The following is a 21,050-nucleotide window of genomic DNA, read 5'->3' as shown; positions in this document are numbered from 1 at the left end:
TTATGTAAATACTGCCTATCAGTCGACTGTGTGTGCCAACGAGCCTTCTATGACTCTTCATTTTGGGCTTGGGTCCCACAAGCTGGGTTTTGTGTTTCTTTGTTTTTTGTAGCCAGAAACAAATGCTTGACCAGATTCCCATCTTTTTCAGCCTGGTTACAATTACTACATGTTCTTCCACATGCAAGAATATTTACAGTTTGTGCAGCACAGTTGCTAAGCTACAGCCATAGTGCAATTGTTCAAACAAATAAAAATGTGTGTTTCTGAAGGACATTTGCACATTGCTTTTAGAAGAGGTCTAGGATTTTCACACATACAAAATCACAACTTTTAAAACTGCAATAATAATAAATTATTTAAGTGCCTAAAACTAAGTGCAATAAAAAAGGAATTAAGAAGAACAGGACTTGCTCATAATCTAGCTATAATGAAAGAACAATAGGGAATGAGAAGAAGACATGAGGGAAGGAGCTGGAGAAGAGACCTGCTAGGATATGATGGCCTGGCAACATTTAAGTTCTATGCCAATATACCTATAGTTGCTGATTTTTGTTATTTACCGCCCACCCCCGCTACTACCGCTGCTGCTCTTTTGCATAATTTGAGATGTGCAAGGTTTTAATTAGTCCAACACTCATTTAAAAATGGGGAAAATGCAGGTGGGAGAGAAGTCTGCCAGGAAAGAAAGACTTGGACTAAAGAGCAGAGCTGACAATAGTTTAAACAATGGCCTTGTTAAAAGAATGAGGTCTGCTTGCTCACCTCCCCCCACCTGGTGCAGCCACAAAGAGGAGTTCTGAAGCCTTCGCTTCCATTTTAGATGAACCACAGCTTGTTGTGACATCCAAACCCAGACAGATCGTGGTTAATTTTTACTATGGCTTGTTGAAAGAAGCCAGCTTCAAACCATAGCTGGCTTCTTTCAGCAAACTATAGTTAAGATTAATGACAGTTTAGGGCTCGGGTGACACACTAACGGTAGTTAAATAGACATAGAAGATTCCAAATTTGGGGCCCTGCTGGAAGAGGGAAGGGAGCAGTACAGAAGCTCAAGCCTCATTGCAGTTTGGTCTTGTGATGCTGAACTAATGTGGTGTAGTGGTTGGAGTATTGGACTGGGACTTAGGAGACCTGGGTTCTAGTCCCCACTGGGCGACTTTGGGCCAGTCCCTGACTCTCAGCCTAACCTAGCTCACAGGGTTGTTGTGAGAATAAAATGGAGAGGAGGAGGTCCATGTAAGTTGCCTGGGGTTCCTTGCAAGAGGAAAAACGGTGGGATATAATAATAAATAAACAAACTAGGATTTAGCATTACATCCAAATGTAGCCACTCATTTAGCATTATGTGCATGAGCCTCAGGTTTATGCACTCCTCCCTCCCTTCTTTTTTGACACATCTGCAAGTATGTGCTTTTTTCTGCTTCCATTTTCAACTAACTGCATCATCATCATCATCATCAAAAAAGATGTTTAACCAGCCTTTCAGGACACATTGCTCTCACAGGGCAGCTTACAATACTATAAAACCAGAACATACTTTTGCAGATACACGCGCACACACATAGAACCCACGCAGCAGCAACAGCAAATGATTTTTAAGCAGCAAATGCAGACAGGAATATATATACACACACACACACACACATACACACACACACACACACACACATATGTGTGTGTGTGTGTGTGTCTTCAGTTTTTTTTTTAAAACCCAGCAGTGATGAGGCCATGCCTATTTCCCTGGGGAGGGAGTTCAAAAGATGTGCGGCCACCACTGAGAAAGCCCTGTCCCTAGTGCCTTCCAGCCAAATGACACTTCCTGCTGAGCCAGGAGTAGGGCCTCTGACACTGATCTTAATTCTTGGGCAGGCTCATACAAGTATAGGCTGTTCTTGAGATAACGTGGTCCTAAACCATTTAGGCCTTTAAAGGCCAAAGCCAGCACCTTGAATTGGTACCAGAAACTAATAGGCAGCCAGTGTGAATGATACAGAACAGGAGTAATATGATCCAAATCCCTGGCTCCCACAAGCATTCTAGCTGCCACATTCTGTACCAATTGTAGTTTCCGAATCATCTTCAAGGGCAGCCCCATATAGAGCACATTCCAATAATCTAACCTGGATGTAACCAAGGCATGTGTAACGGTGGCTAGGCCAGCTTTCTCTAGATAGAGCTTACCAGGTGCTGAACCAGCCTAAGCTGGTAAAAAACGCTCTTGGCAGCTGATGCCACCTGCACCTCCATGGACAGCACTGAGTCCAGGAGCACTCCCAGACTGTGTACCTGGCTGTTTGGGGGAGTGTCACCCCATCCACTTCAGATCTAAACCCCCATCCAGATTAACAGATTTCCCAACCCACGGTGCTTCTGTCTTATCCGTATTAAGTTTCAACTTATTAGCCCTCATCCATCTGAATACTGTGCCCAGACATCTGTCCAGGGTTTCAACTGCCTCCCTGGGATTAGATGGTGGAAAAGAGTGGTAGAGCTGTGAGTCATCTGCCTATTGATGACACATCAGCCCAGACCTTCCAGCAGTTTCATGTAGACGTTGAAAAGCATGGGGGACAGGACAGAACCTTGAAGCTCCCAAACTGTCAATGGCCAAGGGGTAGAACAAAAGTCCCCCAGTGCTACCTTCTGGGTCTGTCCCCCCAGGAAGGATTGGAGCAACTGCAACATTGTGCCCCCACATACCATTCCAGAAAAACAGTCCAAAATGATACCATTGTCAGTGGTATCAGAAGCTGCTGAGATGTCCAGGACAGCTCCCCTCATCCATTCCCCAGAGTAAGTCATCCACCAGGGTGACCAAGGCAGTTTCTGCCTCAAACCCAGGCTGGAAGCCAGATTGGTATGGATCTAAATAATCTGTGTTATCCAAAACTGCCTAGAGCTGACATGACACCACCCACTCCAAGACCTTGCTCAGAAATGGTAGATTTGAACTGGGTGATAATTCTCCATAGCCAAGTTATCTAGTCTGGCTTCTTGAACAGTGGTTTTAGTACTGCCTCCTTCAGGACTTCTGGAACTACTCCATCCCTTAATGTGGCATTGACCACTTCTCATATTAGTTTGTCATTGTGTTAAGTCCTGGACAAACTGTGGTTACTATTAACTGTTTTAGGGAAACAAGCCAGGATTTTGAAGTTAACTTGTTTCCCTAAACTAACCACAGTTTGTCCAAGTTTGGTCATAATGACCAACCACAGTTAGTTGGAAGAGAAGCAAAAGCATCTGATCTCCTCCTTGTGGACATGCCAAAAACAAAGGGGAGGGGAGTGCATAAGCCTGAGGCTCTTTCAAGCACTCTGGCATCCTAAGGCCTGCTTTCATTTAATGACATCCCAGAGCATGGGTTGAGTATGGGTTGTCATTGAATCATGGGTTATTGAACTGTTAAATTGTTGTTACATGTGAACCCTGCACTATGGTTTAACTATGGGTTGTTAACCGCGAACAACCCAGGAAGAGAATCCGTGGTTGTTGGGTTGTGAATTCTGGGTTGTACATGATTAACCCCATAGTCAAACCATAGTGCAAGGCTTTCATGTAACAAGAACCGACAATTCACCACAACACATGATTCAACTACAACCCATACTCAACCCGTACTCTGGATTGTTGTTACATATGAACCATGTCTAATAGTTTAGCAATGCATCTTTCTCTCTCTCTCTCAGTGTAGCAAAATTTACCTACTAGCCCATCTTTTCTGTGCAAGCCCTGGGGCTAGAGATTATTGGAGGCATTTTGGGTGCTGTTCTGTGCAATCTGGCATGGTGATATATGTGGGTCCTGCCTGCTTAATTATCAAAAGACAGTGTAAGAAACATATTTTTCTATACTCTTTCCTGCAGTGCATTGTCATAACAGAGTTGAGTGTGTTCTAGGACACACTCTTAGTTCATGCACAGAGATAATGCATCCCAACAGTAATGGCCAGTGTGAACCCTGGAATACTCTTCAAAATTCAGGATGCAGGTGTTCTTTGGCAGCCAAGTTTGATGTGGAAAGTATTCCCTACAAGTAGAACATTTGGAAGCCACAGTTCTATCTTACCATATTTAATTAACTTGTCATTCTTAACTTATTTGCTCAGGGGGCTTAAGAACATGGAGTGGAGTTCCTCCAAATTCAGTATGAATTTACTGTAATAAAATAAGGCACAGGGGAGCACTCTGAGCCATTTAATACTATATTGTTCCTGATTGCACATGCCATACATAGTCTATTAACAGATAATTCCACACATGATTCTGGTTGAGTTTGAGATCTGCTGAACTGAGATTTCAGAGAGCATGTTGAAAAACAGCAAAATGCGGAATAAATGCAGTTGTCGGAAAGAAGTCGTTTTTATGTAGACTGGGCAAGGTGTAATAAGCACGAAGAATTCTGTACAGCACCAAATATGATTCCAGACTCCCCCTGTGCAACTTCCATTCATTTCATTAAGTCATGCAGAATTCTGTTCCGTTGTAAGTGGAATGCTCAGCCTTTTGTGAGTGAGAGGGAAATGCGTGTGCTCACAGATAATGCACTTTTCTGTGTGACCCACAGTGTCTTTTATATCACATCTCCTACAACCTGGCAGGTTTGCTGTTGTGAGATAGACAAGTGGGACCTGCAACAAAAGGTTACAGCTTGAGATGCTTTTTTTCAGCGCCCCAGCCACCCATGCCTTTTTTCAGGATGCTCCATTCCATTCCCTCCCTCACCCCCACCCCACAAGAGAAACTCCGCATTCTATGACCATTGAACATGCTCAGTCCTCACTGGGCTTTTTGGGGGTGGTTTTGCCCTCTTAGGCTTTCCCCCCAGGCTTTTTCCCTAAAGTTTTTTCTTCTGCAAAACTAGGGGTTCCCACAAGAGGTACCAAGGGGTTCCCTCTTGTTTCTCAGTAGCCTTGCTTGGGCTTCATAGCTGTTGTAACTCAGCATCTGAGTTCACTATTAATATATACAAGTGGGACCTACAACAACACTTGCGGCGTGGAGCACTCCTGTTCAGGGAGCCAACAAGCCAGCCACATGCTTTTCCAGGAGACTTCATTCTGTTCCCTCTCTCCCCAATTTTCTGCCCCCCCCCAACAGTTGGCATTCTATGGCCACTGAGCACGCTAAGTTCTCAATGAGCTGTTTCAGTCCCCCCACCCCCACCCCGAAAAACATTTACTTCTGTAAACTTTGCTCTTCTCACAGTTCTGCTGATACCTCCCCCTTGTGTATGGGTGGTGTCATTTTGTCTGCTGAAGCAATGGCACTCACACTTGAACATCAAAAGTAGAGGAAATAATGAACATATAAACTGAACTCCCAAGAATTATTTTGCTTCCCTTTTGTAGGAAATGTTGTGTCTTCAAACAACGCAATTACAGTATAAAGTCAGTGTGAACTTAGTGATTTGTGACAACTGCAGCTGTGCATTAAACAATTCTCTGAATGTTCTGCTCCTATGTGTAAATGGGGTTGCATTAATCAAAATGTGAGTTTACTCTGGCTGGGTCCAGCTCCTAGGTAAGTGCAGTTATTAGTGAGATCAATGAGATTTAAGAGTAACTTGTACACTGGATTGGATTGATAGTAATTTTCAAAAGCAGAGTAAATAAATACTTGTCAAGATTTTTCTCAGGCGTTTTAACTGGTGTTTGTTCAAGAAGTTCTTCAGATGTCATTTAAGGCAAATTCTGGTGTTCTTACTGTCAGCAGGATCTAATACCTCCTTTGGTGTGAGAGTGTGAAGGACTGTGTGTCAGACGAGAGTGCTAAAAGAGCTGCAAATACTATGTTAAATAACAGATGGCATTAGAACACTTCTCTAACTGTTGCACCTCCTCAGCAGTTAAAACTGCTATGTCATACCATAAAGTGCTATATCATACCCTAAAGTGGTGCCATCTCTGCATATTGATTCCCTTTCCAGGGAAAGGTGCTCATTTTCCTGCCTGTTCTAGCCTGTAAAATGTAGTGTCTCTCCCCCACTCCTACCTCCGGGCACGCCTGTATACGCTGTTCTTCAAACATTCTAGCTTCAGGGTACCCTTTCCACAGTGACTTGTCTGCTGCACGATCCCTGTGATTTGCAGATGATTCTGGGAAGTGTTTGAGGGCGTGCACTCCCTTAGGGTGCTGGCCAGGCTGGCCAGGCCTTGTCACTGCGAAACGAGAACAGAATGTTCACCCTAGAGCAGTCTTCTCCAGTCTGGTGCCCTCTATATTGGACTGTTGGAGTTACAGTCCAACACCACGTGGAAGCCACCAGGATGGGGAAGGCTGCCCTAGAGCAGGGATGGGCAGAGGGTAGATCAGGATCAATTGGTAGAACTCTGGGTGATTTGTAATAGATTGTCAAGGATTTTTGACTACCAATTGTCTAATAATGGCAACCACTAAAAATGCTTTTCCCGCCCCTAAATTAGGTTGCTGAAAAAGAACACTAGGGGCCGGGGGGGGGGGGAGCGATGACACACGCACCAGGAATGGAGTTTTGTATGAAAGGACTTGTGGGCTTGTTTCTGGTACTCATCACATGTGCTCAGAAGCACCCTGAGCCACCTGGCTCTGTTTGCTGGACCTTAGCACTCTAGTAAAAGACAGTGTAGATGCTGCAAGCCTGAAGTTCTACCCACCCCTGTCCTAGAGTGTAACAACACTCTCTTGAAGCTGTGCATTTTAGGGGGCAATTGGTAGTGGTGAGAGCGCTGTCGTTCTGGGAAGTTTTTCCACCATTCTTGATCATCTTATCAAGGAGCTCCTGATAAGCTTCCAAGGATGCCCAGCATTCACTGGAATGCTGCTGTGGGTGTGCATAATCTCATGCAAAAACAATTGGCAAAAGATGCCAGATGTGCATATATGTTCGCTGATGTAATGTGCAAACATTGATCTTTCTGTCTTAAAGTGGGTTTCTTCTTTTTTTCATCTCCTATTTTAGGAAATGGTTTTGTGAACTCACGAGCTTCACCAGGTCTTTTGAGTAGCACTGGTGGTGGAAATGGTCTAAGCAAAGTGATAACTACAAAATCTCCCCCTCCCCCTGGAGGGGGCAACCTTGGAATGAACAATCGCAAGCCTGATCTTCGGGTTGTCATCCCTCCGTCTAGCAAAGGCATGATGCCTCCATTGGTAAGTTTAACTTCTTGACTTATTTGTGTATGCATGGTGTTCTTAAAGTGGTTTAAAAGTGCTACTGTTGGCAGACCTTGGCCATTTTGTATGGACAAAAAGTTGTGTGATCTCAGACATGATTCAGATGCCTGTTCTGGAGGGTACATTCACATGAACAAGCAAACTGGGCTTTTTTGGAAGTGGTACTCAGGGGCTTGCTCTGCTGCCCCAGTCACATATATACATTAACTTCTGAATTGGGAATTCCTGCACTTATTTGAATGCAGGATTATCCTTACTCTAGACATTGAATCGCAGTGCAGCTTTGTAAGGTGTATTTATTCATGTGCTTTTTATGTACAGGAGCACATTCTCCATGGTTCTCCCCTTGATGGGGATCACATTCAGTGAAGTCATGGGGGAATATTTCATCATCTTCTACTTCCAGAGGGGACACTCTTCTGTGGCAGCCAAGCAGTCTGAGAAGGAGTGGAGCATGCCCTATTTCCATCCATGTGAACTTTAGTCAGTTCTGTTCATTTGAGTTTTACCAGAAAGGGGATCTCCAAGTTATTCTCCCAAAGCAGTCTGTGCCTGTACTCTATCCTCCCTAATTTTCTGCTCAGTGAAAACAAAATGAGAATAGAAAGCTAGGGCATGCTGGGAGTTGTAGGATATCTTTTCTGTCTAAACAGCCATAGGATTGCACCATAGGCTTCTTAAAGTAATTGTGTGAATTGGCCACATCTGAGTTCAGACCTTTGACTTTGGCACTATTAAATGTGTATATTTCCCATCAGCTCTGTGTGTATTTAAAAGGACTTAAAATAACTGAGAACAAGAAGAGCCCTGCTGTATCAAATCAGAATTCTCTCTAGTCCGGGGCCCTGTTACCCACACTGGCCAACCAGATGCTTTCCACAAGCCCACAAGAAGGGATACCCACAAGCAGGGCATGGGGGCAAGAGCCCCCCCCGCTCCCGGTTCTTCCCCCTTTCCACGGCAGCTGGTCTTGAGAGATATTGCCCCTGAATCTGGAGGTTCCGTAACCTGGAGGGTTCATGACCAATAACTGTTGATTAGACTTATCCACCATGCATTTGTCTAATCCGCTGTTTAAAATTGGCTAAGTCAGTGGCCATCACCATGTCTTGTGACAGCGAATTCTTTAAGTTATTCATGGTATGTTCTAGGGCATGGCTGCAGAACCGTTCAGTCCAAGGGCCGAATTCCATTTCGGAAAAGCTCTCAGGTTGCATTTTAGTGGTGAGCAGGGCAAAAGGATTAGGGCCAAAAAATGAAACAACAACAACACCCAGCTTATTTTAGCTTTGCGTTCTTACTGCCAGTAATTAAGCCTTAGGAGAGGCCTTTCAACTTTTTAGAATGAGGGAAAAAACTGCACAAAAGCCAGGAAACCACCGAATGATGGGTGGTTGGGAGAAAGACGGTGGGGCCAGAGGAAGGGGTGGGGCCTTCTGGGGGCCCAGAGGCACAGGTTTGGCCCCCAGGCCTGAGGTTCTACACCCCTGAACTAGGGTTATATCTATATATATCCAGGGTGATATGGAGTCTACACTTTTGAACAGTATTGCTCTTCTGCACCAAGAAAAACTGAATTCTGTCACTAATGTAAATGCAAACCTCTGCATAAATTTGAGCGTTTGGCATAACTGATTCTTATGCTACTAGTCATAGGGAGGGGCAAAGACTTGCCAAGGGTACTATAATCCTGGCACAGCACCTCTCTAGCATCTGAGCTAGAACCAGGTATTGCCACACAATTTTCAGCTTTTCTTACAGTCTCCCTCAAGGGCTATAAAGAGCTCTAATAAAAGCTGTGTTTATCATGATGTTGGGGCTTGAAGCTGACCCTCCCACCTTCATCCAACAGGTCTGCCAATTTTTGGGTGCGAAGGGTAACAAGTCTAAGGTGGTTAAGGCCTTCTTGAGGGACGGTGAGGTTCATGCAGCTTTGAAAGAAGCAGTAGTGAGGCCCTTCTTGAAGAAACTAAATCTAGATCCTATGGTTTCAGATAACTGTATCAGATTTGGCATTCTTGCGCAAGGTGCTGGAACGTGTGGTGGTCTCACAACTCACAAGCAGTGTTCAATGATACTGATTAATTAGATTCATTCAAGTCAGGTTTCAGACCTAATTATGGGACAGAAATAGCCTTGCTTGCCCTGGTTGATGACTTACACCAGGGAATGAATGTGGGGGAATGCAAACATGTTGGTTCTTCTGGACCTCCCAGCAGCTTTTGATACCATCAACCATGGTCTTCTTCTGGATCGTTTATCTGGATTGGGCTTGGGAGGCATCTTTTTAAAGTGGTTCCGGTCCTTCCTGGAAGTGCAGTCTCAGAAGGTGGTGTGGAGGACTTTTGTTCCACCCCATGGCCATTAGCCCGTGGGGTGCTGCAAGGTTCCATCCTGTCCCCCATGTTTTTTGATGTCTACATGAAGCCGCTGGGGGAAATCATCAAGAGGTTTGGGCTGAAGTGTCATCAGTATGTGGATGATACTCAGCTCCACCTCTCGTTTCCATCTACACAACCCAGGGAGGCTGTTGAATTCATGAACCAGTGTCTGGAGGCTGTTTTGGGCGGATGAGGGTAAACAAGCTGTAACTTAAGCCGGACAAGATGGAGGTACTGTGGGTTGGGAAACCAACTACTCTAGATGGAAGTTTACAACTGGTTTTAAATGAGGTTGCACTTCCCGTAAAAGACCAAGTGGACAGTCTGAGAATCCTCCTTCACTCTGTGCTAACTGGGGAAGCCCAGGTGGCAGCTGTGTCCAGAAGTGTGTTTTAACAGCTTAGGGCCGCAGCTGACATACCAGTCTATCTGGAAAGGACGGACCTTCCCTCAGTTATCCTTGCACTAGGGATGTCTAGGCTGGGCTACTGTAATATGCTGTACATGGGGCTGCCTTTGAAGACGGTCTGGAAGCCTCAACTGGTGCAGAATGTGGCAGCGCAAGTGTTAGTGGGGGTGAGATGATTAGATCATTAGATCAACTAGTGCCAGCTGCACTAGTTGCCAGTGTGTTTTTGAGCCCAATTTAATGGGCTGGTTTTGACCTTTAAAGCCTTAAACGGTTGGGAACCAAATTACTTAAAAGACTACCTTTGCCATCCTGTCTGCACTTTAAGATCAGCCCTTGAGGCCCTTCTCATTTGCCCACTTGTGAGGGCAGTTAGGTAGGCATTGGCATGAGAGAGGGACTTTTCTGCAGTGGCCCCACACCTCTGGAATAAGTTGCCATTGGGGATCTGCCAGGCCCTATCATTGCAGACTTTTAAGAAGGACCTGAAAATGTACTATTTTACTCTGGCCTTCTCTGATTATGTTTTATCAGACTGGGTTGTAGCTCTGATTGTCTGCTGTAAGGTTTATTTTATGCTGGTGTTTGCTGTTTTTTAGAATGTTTGCTGCTATCGCCGTTTTTACTGTGTTTTTACTACCATATCTGTTTTGTTTTAATGTTGTATGCCACCTTGGGAGGGCTCCTGCCCTGAAAGAAGGCCAAGAAATATTTTAAACAAACAAATATCATCTCTGTCTGTTGGCCATGCTGGCTAAGTCTGATAGGAGTTGTAGTCCAAAACATTGGGAGGGCACCAGGTAGATTATAGGTAGAATCTTTGTCAGACTTGCCAGCATAGGTTTGTTAATATTACATTGTCATCCATGATACAGCAGTGCTTACTGAATCACATTGTAAATCTAAAATACTAGTGAGGCTAAATTTAGCTTACTCAAGCACCAACATGACTCTTTCATTCTTGAATACTGTCCTATTCTTAGTAACGTTATTATTGCTCTTATTTGCCGAGTACAGTCGGAGGAGGATGAATTGGAGTTGGTGAGTCTGGGTTCCTACTTGGTATGAGACATCAAGATCCAGAAAGCTTTCGTGTTAACTCTGTGGTGTAATGTAGACCAATGTTCCCTTTGTTGCAGAGAAAAACATTGCTAGATTTATCACAGTCTTCCATATTGACCAATAGAATATGGAGAATTAATAAACCTTAGCTAAAATTACTTTTTTTATCGACTGTGTTGAAAAGGGGAACATTGGGACAGAACCTCTAACAGCAACTGTCCGTGCACATCAGAGAACCTTGAAAAATTTTTTAGACAATGCCTTATATTGTGTCTCAGACATTGTAGTTTTTTTTAGATAGGAACTTCGCTCATGAAGTTCCGCAAATTGTAACACAGATCCTGTGCTGCTGCTTTCCTTCTTGGAGATTACATCATTCCTGGTGAGGTCACCATTCTGGAGATGAAGTTAATTTCATGCTCTACAAGAGAAGCAAACCACAAGGGGCTTCCCTGTTTACCAAAAGAAGCGTACAATTGCAAGCTATTTTTTTCCCCTACTGGAAAAAATGTGCTGGCCTTTTAAAAAGACCTTTCACAAAATGTTTTAAATGATTTAGTTGCTATAAAGCTCTCTCTTTATTGATCATAATCTGGCTTTCTTTGCAATGCTACCCAAATGGAAGTGCAGTCATTTCAGAAAGAACTGCATCGAGACAAACTTGTACAAAAGAAAACTGAAAAATACTTTCATGCTTTTTATCAATTTAAAGGCAGACTTGTTGCTGATATGGGGCTCTCATTGCATGAAAGCATGGGATTGCTGTGTTTTTTCTTTGTCTTGGTGAATGCATCGTGTGTACTATGTGTGTGTTAAAGTCAAAATGTAATGTCTCTCTAGTAAAAAACATAATGGAGGTTATCAACAAGCCGTTGCTTCTGCGTGCATATATGAAATGCTAGTGATTATCAAAAGCCCTGTAATTTGTTGCACCTGTGTGCAACTTCCTGAGGGAAAGATGTCTTTTCCCTAGGAAAATGTAAAGTAACAAGGGGCACTTAGCAGAATTTTGCTAATGAAGTCACTCTCCTCTGTTCTTCAAGTCAGGATTATATCACTTGCCTTGTGGATGGCATCTTGTAGTTAGGCTCCTGAACTCTCCTGTTAGTCTCTGTTTGTCTCTCAACATACATTTCTTTAGGACCTGTATGCATTATCTTCTCTATAGAAGGCTCAAGACAGATGATATTCTAATCTTAGAATAATATCTGTGAAAAATATCTTTCTAATGTCTTTCATCCTTGCTGGCTCCCTCTAGCTCGCCAAGATGCTACCCAACACCCCCAACTTACCTTTTTCTTTCTTCTGGACATGCTTCAAAATGAATCACTAGGCTGCAGTTGCCCGCCATTTTTATTTTCTAAGAATGTCTCTGGGCCTCCAGAGACATTCTTGAAAACAGAGATAATGCTGGAGGCGTGCGCAGTGCTTTGCAGCACACCAGCTTCTCGGTTATTTTTTGTGAACTGCCCAGAGAGCTTCAGCTATGGGGCAGTATAGAAATGTAATGAATAAATAAATAAATTTAAAATAAAAAAAATAAAAATCAGGAGAGGTGGAGAGCCTAGAGGGTGCCAAGGGAGGTGTCCATAGGCACCATGCTGGGGACTCCAGGTCTTTCTTCTTTACAAATATCCCATGAGGTAGATTAAAGCTATTCCCACTTTATAGATAGGGAACTGAAGGTGTCAAGAATTAGTCAGTGTTTGGTTAAGATGGGACTTGAGCCCAAGCCCCAGTGGCTCATATGAACACGTTACTCATCTCGCCAACTCCCAAGTCTGAGAACCCCAGCTTAAGTACTTTTGTCTGACCTGTTATGGTGAAATGTTACATAAATGATGAAGATATTCCTTGTATTAATTTGAAATGTTGCTGATCTGATGATGGTCTTCATACTAATACCTCACATTTAACATAATGACTGATCTGAAAGATGGGATATAAACGATCTGCTTTGTTTATTGGGTTCAAGCAGAGTGGGCACACCTACGCTGCTAGCTGAAGGCTGCTTTGCACTTTGTAACACTTGAGTGCATACACATTAGATTTGGCACATACTTACAGTGTACCCCACAACATACAAGGGAGGTACATGTGTGTGTGTTTTTCCTTGTATCTGTGCAACCTGTGTGCGTTATATTTATACCCTGCCTTTCCATTAAAAAATGGCAATGGCACCATTTGCAGTGTGCATGCATAGTGAAATGCATGTGTCCACATGTTATGGGGAAAAGGGCATGTGTGCTAAATCTTCCAATATGTCAAAAGTGTAATGTCAAGTGACTCTCAATTTCCATAGACAAGGACAAAGACTGGTTTGTAATATGCATGCTGCAGGAAGAGATTGCCCTCTGGTGGTGTGACTACTTTCTGGAGGGAAGCATGCAGCCAGCTGAAGAAAAATGAAAAGACCTCTTCCAACTGACTAGGCCCTGTGGTCATCATTGGAATTGAAGCTAGGCATGGCTGGCTCAAGCTATATTATTGCTCTAGGCAAAAATTTTAGTATGCTTCCCCCATATCCCATCTTTTTCGAAACATGGGTTGGGATTCTCTTCTCTCACAGGGTTTTTCCTGATTTTAGCTCTTTTCCCCAGCTCTGTAAGTGAATGGAGCAAGTGGAAGGAACTGGAATTGGAGAAATGATACAGGAAGAGGGGGAAGGCATCCCTGCCCCAGATTCTGGCAGTAGAGGCAACTGTATTTTTTCTCTTCACACCTCAGGTGTTGCGGAGTTGCCTGGAGGCGCTTTCATTCTGACCCCCAAGGCAGCCTTCTGACCTACCTGTTGGGTAGGGCTGGCCCCAAAGCTAGCTTTTCTTTTAAGACTTGAAATTCAGTTCTTTAGACAGTTGCTTCTTTATCCCAGTACTGTTTTTCAAAACTCCTCCATCATCTTGAAAGAATGGCTCAGCAAGCTCTGATGTGTTGACCCGAATTAGTCTTGAGTCATCTTCTGTAGAAGCTTCTCTTTGTTAAATGAAGCTTCATCCACAACACGTTGCTAGCATGGAGGATAGCTTGGAGAGAGTCGCATGTTATGTATGTGTCACTCTCCTTTTAGTGCAGTTGGATTGTGACACAAGGCACAATATGTTACTTACTTCATACTGAATCATTTATGAGCTTTATCTCTCCTGCTTCCAACAGCCCCATGTAAGCAGGTCTTCGAGAATGGTTGGATGGGGTTGACAATGAGTGGTCCAAGACCAGTCATTGCATTTATTCTTTAACTGAATCCAGTGCTCTGGTCATTGAATGACAGTGGCTCTCAAATAGTTTAAATTGTCCTCCCTTGAATGTGTGTATCTGCTCTTAATAAATATTCTGCAAAATTCATAGGCAAGGAGAAAAGTTCCTCAGACTCTGCATCTAGTTCACTGTTGTGTTTGACTTAACTGTGCTCTTTAATTTTTTCGTTCACTGCATCTATTTTTTGTGTGTGTTAACCGTTTACAGAACACACAGCGGTTAAGCAGTTCTCAGTCTACGCAACCCCTTGCAACACCAGTTGTGTCCGTGACAACTCCAAGCTTGCCCCCACAGGGACTGGTATATTCTGCTATGCCTACAGCCTACAACACTGGTAAGCTATCTGTTGGCTCCTCCTTCTACCCCATTGCCTTTGGTAGAGAGAAGCCATTGAGAAGATTCTAAACCTTTAGTGCAGACCTCTTCCTGATGTCCTAGTGTGCTGCAATGGGAGATTCAGGAATACTTACTTCTTTCTGAAATTTATATCCTACCATACAGTGGCCAGTCAGCATCCCAGGGTGGCCTACACAAGAGTAAAAATAGAAATATTACAAAACAAATAAAACAGCACAACACAGGACAAAAGCGCAAATCAAGAAAAACTCACAGCAGCTTAAAAAAAGTTGTTTGTTTTTTTAAAAAAAATCACTGGTGAAAAGCCTGAGAAAATCATACGGTCTTCGCCTGGCACCAAAATGACAGGAAAGCAGGCACTAGGTGAGTCTCCCTGGGGAGGGCATTTCACTGGCAGGAATATGCCCCCCCCCCCGTCTGAAGTAGTGCACTCCAGAATTCTGCCATCTTGTTCTGCATAATGTAGAGTAGCTATTTGTTTCTACAAGCAAGATGCATCTTGCCAGTCACTTTTTCTTAAAAAAAAATAATAAAATTCATATTTCTGAAATTTGTTAGACAATACTTTCAATAAATACTGATCATTTGACTAGGTCCCTGAAGTTGTTAATATCAAATCTGCAGCCTTTTCTGTAGCAAGCTAACATAGCTACATTGGGAAAACTCATAGCTAGTCAAAAAAAGGAAAAGGGGTGTGTGTGTGTGTGTGTGTGTGTGTGTGTGTGTAAAAAGCAAGTATTACAGAGGGCCCCAGAAAATAAAACCTATGTGTTTACAAATAACAGTCTACTTCCTCATGTTTAGAGTACCAGTGCCCACACCACAGTCTTTGCTCCAGTAAATCTGCTGTCTATGCCAGGGGCAGGCAACCTGATACCTGCTAGATCAGGGGTGGGCAAGTTATGGGCCTCCACATGTTTTGTCCTGCAGCACCCATCATCTCTCCCCATTGCCTTAGCTGGCTAGCAGTGCTGGGAGTTGTAGGCCAAAACATCTGGAGGGTCACAAGTTGCCCAGCCCTGCTCTAGAAGTTTGGGGCCACAACTCCCATAGTCCCTAACCATTGGCCATGTTTGTTTGTTTGATTGTTTGTTTTTATTAGATTTATCAGCCACCCATCTGGCTGGCTACCTGGCCACTCTAGTAAGTTGTGGCTGATAGGAGTTACAGTCTAAAACATTTAGGGAATACCAAGTTGTCTATGCTGTATCTCTATGCCAGCAGTGTTGGAGTTCTTTGACATTGTGCTGGCACAGCATTTGGTATGCCTTGTCCTAAGCACCTACTTGCTGGCCTAGCAAATTTGTAGGGATGAGCTCCTAGACAGATGCATAATCAGGCATCTCAGAGGTTTAAACTAGTATATCTAAAAGAATCCCGAATCCCCGAAAGCTCCTATTAAAGTATAATTGAAAGGCTTTGACATTCCTTAACAGCTTTTAGATGTGCATGCCTCTTTTAATGGCATTCAAACCTACATTTTGAGAAGAACCTGCCTACATATGCTGTGATTTAGTGCTCTTGATGTCTCTGTCTAAATAAATTCTTTTGACCGACTCTCTGATAGGATATGATAACGCCATGATAAAGATGAAAAAAACTGAAGTATTAATTGTAGCTGTCTCACAGGAACGCTTTTTTATCCCCTTTTCCCCAGGAGGCTAGGGCATATATTAAGAAAGCTGTATTGCAAAGTGATTAAGTGCAGAAAAGTGTTTGCAGCTCTCTCTCTTTCCAAATTTGAAGGAAAAACAAGTGATAATGATGAACTGAAATAACTTCCTATGTGTGAATTGGTAGTGAAAACTATCTAAGCACTATATCCTGGATTAAAAATCTAATGTCTAGTCAGTGAAGGTGTGCTCTTTCTGAGCAGCATAGAAAATGGTTTTCCATGCTGTATTGTAACTTTTTGAGAGCGCTGTTGTGGCCTTATAACTATTTGCATCCTTAGCTATGTTGCAGTACATGAAATGAAAGGTAGGTCTAAGAATAAGATGGGTAGATTGCAACCCTTCTGTCTTGTTCTTATGCAAGTCAGAGGACCCTGTTATTACTTCTCCCAACATTTATTTCCCTGATGGGAGTGTGCCTACAGTTCATTTATGGCATATGAATTGCATGAAGGACCTCTATTTCTACTTCTATTTGCTAGCAGCTTGCAAGTTAGAGGTGATCATGCAGAAACACACAAGTCCTGCCAGTGTTTCAGCTTTCATCTGCCAGGAAATGTGCAGCTACACTTCCTCGAGAAAAAATACCCAACAGATGACATGACAGTGCACTGTGGGTTAATTAACCTTCAGGGTGCTGTGGGGCGTTCCATTTGCCATTATAAATATGCAAACCTCAGCCAGGGGTTGCCATGGCTTGTCATGTCATCCAAACTTGGGCAGCGGGGGTTATTTGAGGATTAAACAACCATCACATACCCCACGGTCCGTTTTAGGGTTCTGCAAGGGTTGTTCAAGCCTCAAATAACTCCTGCTGCCTGCATTTGGGGGACACAAGACACTATAACTTCCAGCTGGGGCTTGCATGTTCATAATGTCAGACAGCACACACGGCAGCTCCTCCCTGGTAAATTAATGTGCGATGGGCTATCGTGTTGTGTGAACTGACCCAGAGTGTTAACCCTATTGTGGCACTGTTGGCTGAAAATGTGGTGATGACATGTCTCAGAAACCAATAGCAGATGAGACAAATGCTGCACATAATTTTGACAAGTGTTGTTTTTCTCTCTCCTTGAAGCCAGTCTCATAACTTTCAAGGGACACGTCATCATATATTTAGGACAGCTTGCAATCACTGGGTTGGATACACTTTTTTCAAATCAGCAATTGCTTCTTCTGTGGATATAGAATGGAATTTACCTTATCAAATCAGATTGTCCAAATAACATTCGTGTTTTGTCTGCAGTGAGCTTGTGGAGATTCACTTTCTAGAGATTGAAAGGTTCTCATTTTCAAACTGCAGAAAATGAAGGTTCTCATTTACTGGTATCTGTATTTCATAATCCCCTCTAATAGCAAACTCAAATCATTGAGTGTATATCATTTTGAAAATGAAATGGCAGCACCCAAAAATAAGGTGGTAGTTTCTAATACCTGGGAGAGTCCTTAGGTATGAGAGAAAATATTGAGTAATTAAAAGAAAAACAAACCATGTGTAAACCTGAAAATGGCCCAACAAACATCTGAGAGGTCCCAGGACTTTAGAATGTGGATAGCAGCTGAGCCTATTTGGGGGAGGGAGGGGTTTTTAAAGGAATTGGAAATCAACAGACTGTGAGTTTCAGTCAAGTGTATTGTGGAGAGCAATAGAGAAATACTATGTCAGCGTGTCATGGAGGAGGGAAATAGAGGGTTAGGAGATAGGAAATTAATATTCTCAAGCCTCTAACATTTTAGGGTTAAAGGTGGATTTGGGCTGTGAGCCCCCTCATCCCCACTGTAATATAGGGATGTTTCTGGAGGAAGGAAAAGAAAAAGGACACCATTTTCCCTTTCCCACTCTCCAGAGCCACCCATACCCCAGCCCACCCTAGTTATATAGCAATGAAATATCAGATTTGGCCGTAGCAGCCAGCCTCAACCTAAGCCTTGTAGCATAACAGAGCAGGGGAAGGCTAGGTGAAATGGAAAAGAAAACGTGTATTTTCTCTCCCCGCCCCCCTTTTGAAACTCGCCCCTCTCCTGAGAACCATGAACAGTGCTTAAGGCTCCTGTTCCTACCTGTCTGGAGCCCTGAACAGGACAGTCCTCTGAGGTACTGAGGATACACTGTGATACATTGTTGTAGGTTCCACTTGGCCATTATATTTTGAGTAGAGTATCCAGGAACACAAACAAACAATTGACATTAGAAACATCAGTTCTCCTTTGGTCCTGCCTTGACTGTCAATTGAATCACATGTGTACGTCATCCTTAGGGCGCAACCCTACCCCCATGCTCGTAAGCCTCCGAACTCGGAAACTTATGGCATCCAGTGCAGAGCGGGAGGAGCAGTGGAGGCAATCTTCACTTCCATGCTCCTCCTGCTTTACATTTCTGCTAGACAGGCTTTTTCGAGCAGGATGAGGAGGGGGGAAGGAGGCTGGGGAGGCCTGGGGATACTTGGTAACCCGGCCTCTCCAGGTCCTCCCTTCCCTGCCCACAGAACCACCCCCTTAACCTCCTCTCTGCGGTCACTTTTGCAACCCTGGAGAGGCAGCTGACACGGTTTTCTCCACGCCAGCTGCAAGAGGGAGTGGGCGGGGAGCGTAGATCCCTGGATCTGAGGTTGGAGCGCTATCTTGGACCTTGGATCCAGGAAGCTGAAATATCTTATCTCTCCCCCCCCCCCCCCCCGATGCTGTCTAGGGAGCATAGGCTTGCTCACATAATTCTATACAATAAACCCAATCTTTGGTCTTAAGGTGAAGGTAACAATATGAGATCACAATCCTCCAAACAGGATCAAAGCCAGGAGAATACCACAGGATGTCTGAGAGGATCCCCAGGAATTCAAGTGCTTGACCTCAGAACAGTTCTGTCCGGTATCAACCCTTTCTTGAGTTGGTGAAAATGAAAAGCTTAAACTTCCTGATGGATACATGGAATAAAATCATCTTTTTTCCCTCCTTGCTCCCTTTTCAGATTACTCCTTGACTAGTGCAGACCTGTCAGCTCTGCAGGGATTTAACTCCCCAGGAATGCTGTCATTAGGACAAGTATCTGCCTGGCAACAGCATCATCTAGGGCAGGCAGCCCTCAGCTCTCTTGTGTAAGTAGGAACACAACACCACCACCCTGCTCTGCCTGGAGGAATGGCAGCCTTGGCTAAGTTACACCCAACTGGGCATCTCTTCCATTTAGCCCACAGACTGTCTTCAGGCTTGGCCTTATTTGGTTAGGCACAATGTTCTTTAACTTTTAGCTTTCAGCAGGTTGGATATGCGTGCATTTGGCATCCTCCGTGAGGTTGTTGATTTATGACTTGTGAACTTTTGCAGCTCTGGGGTTGGAAAGAATTTTGTAGAGAAATCCTTGTGCTCTTACTTGTCCATTGATTGTCCAGCGCCTTCCTTCTTGCATGCAAAAAGCCATGTTATACTCTTTCCCCTAATTTGAATAAATACTCCAGGAGGAATGAGACTGTGCCCAACATGAATTCAAGTTGGATTTGCCAGGGGCCACGCAACCCACTGCTGCACTTAAAGCCTCTGGCACCTAAATGGGTTACAGATCTGAGTACTTGAGCCTCTTTGCTCAGTCGTTAAGTCGTGTCCGACTCTTCGTGACCCCGTGGAGCACAGCACGCCAGGCCTTCCTGTCCTACGCTCTCTCCCGGAGGTGTGCTCAAGTTCATATGCATTGCATCCGTGATGCTATCTAGCCATCTCATCCTCTGCTGTCCCCTTCTCCTTTTGCCTTCAATCTTTCCCAGCATCAGGGTCTTTTCCAGGGAGTTTTCTCTTCGCATTAGGTGGCCAAAATATTTGAGCTTCAGCTTCAGTATCTGTCCTTCCAATGAGCAGTCAGGGTTGATTTCCTTTAGGATTGACTGATTGGACCTCCTTGCAGTCCAGGGGACTCGTAAGAGTCTTCTCCAGCACCACAGTTCGAAAGCATCAATTCTACTACTGAATTAAAGGAGCCACAGCAAACAGCACTTTGGAAAGTTACAGCAGTTTTTAATCCCTCCACTTTGGGAATCAGGGCTCTATTTAACATGCACAGACTTGTTTTTCTCCTTCATAACTGTTTCAGCAAACAAGTTAAAGAATGAGTGGTTCATGGCATCCTGTGCACCTTCTAGGTTGGAGCTGCTTCGGATGGTTGAATAGATCAGTTATGTAGGATTGCTGCAATGTAGGTGGTTCTGTAGTGGTTAAAACCAGGGCTAGGCATCTTTTTTGGGCCCATGGGCACATTTGGCAATTTGAGGAACTGTCCTGGGAAGCACCCCAAAATGGCTGCCATGGGAGGCATGGCTAGTCGCAAAGGACAAGAACCTGCCCAAAAGACTTGAGTACAAGGCAGAGCCCCAACTCAATAAATAATTCCTTTGAACCTGCAGTTTTCAGTGCCAACAGAAACACACCCACCCACCCTCGCACCCTCTCTCACACATGCACGCACGCGTACACACACACACACACACACACGCACACACGTATGTACATATCTATCATGCATGCATGCACATATGGCCGTCCCTTCTCCTCACTGCAAACATACAAAAACTGCACTCATTCTTTTTCAGGATCCCACCAAAATCCGCCACCTAAACCCTCTCTTCCACTTTCTCATGTACATGCAGCCCTCATCCATTCAGGCATACAGGCACACAGTCTTCCACACTGGCTTTCCTAACCCTACAGCTAACTTACTTTTGCCCTCCCCAGCCCCCTTTGCTCTCTTTGCCTCCCCCCCTCCACTTACTAG

General features: G+C 44.0%; 1 protein-coding gene across 2 annotated transcripts in view; it reads left to right on the top strand.

Moving 5' to 3' along the window:
• The window catches only part of MEF2A (myocyte enhancer factor 2A), a 126,241-nt gene that overhangs the window by 102,758 nt on the left and 2,433 nt on the right, over positions 1-21,050 (top strand). For both annotated transcript variants that reach the window (XM_084817385.1, XM_084817384.1), the window contains exons 7-9: positions 6,943-7,133; positions 14,472-14,598; positions 19,260-19,386. In XM_084817385.1, coding sequence (XP_084673511.1) covers positions 6,943-7,133; positions 14,472-14,598; positions 19,260-19,386 — 445 coding nt within the window. The remainder of the gene's footprint in view (positions 1-6,942; positions 7,134-14,471; positions 14,599-19,259; positions 19,387-21,050) is intronic.

Source organism: Heloderma suspectum, chromosome 11, assembly GCF_057233095.1.
Source record: "Heloderma suspectum isolate Gila_16-S chromosome 11, 16-S_ref, whole genome shotgun sequence".
NCBI classification, from domain to species: Eukaryota; Metazoa; Chordata; class Lepidosauria; order Squamata; family Helodermatidae; genus Heloderma; species Heloderma suspectum.
Note: the sequence above shows the minus strand (reverse complement) of the source record. Positions and strands in the feature narration are given on the sequence as shown.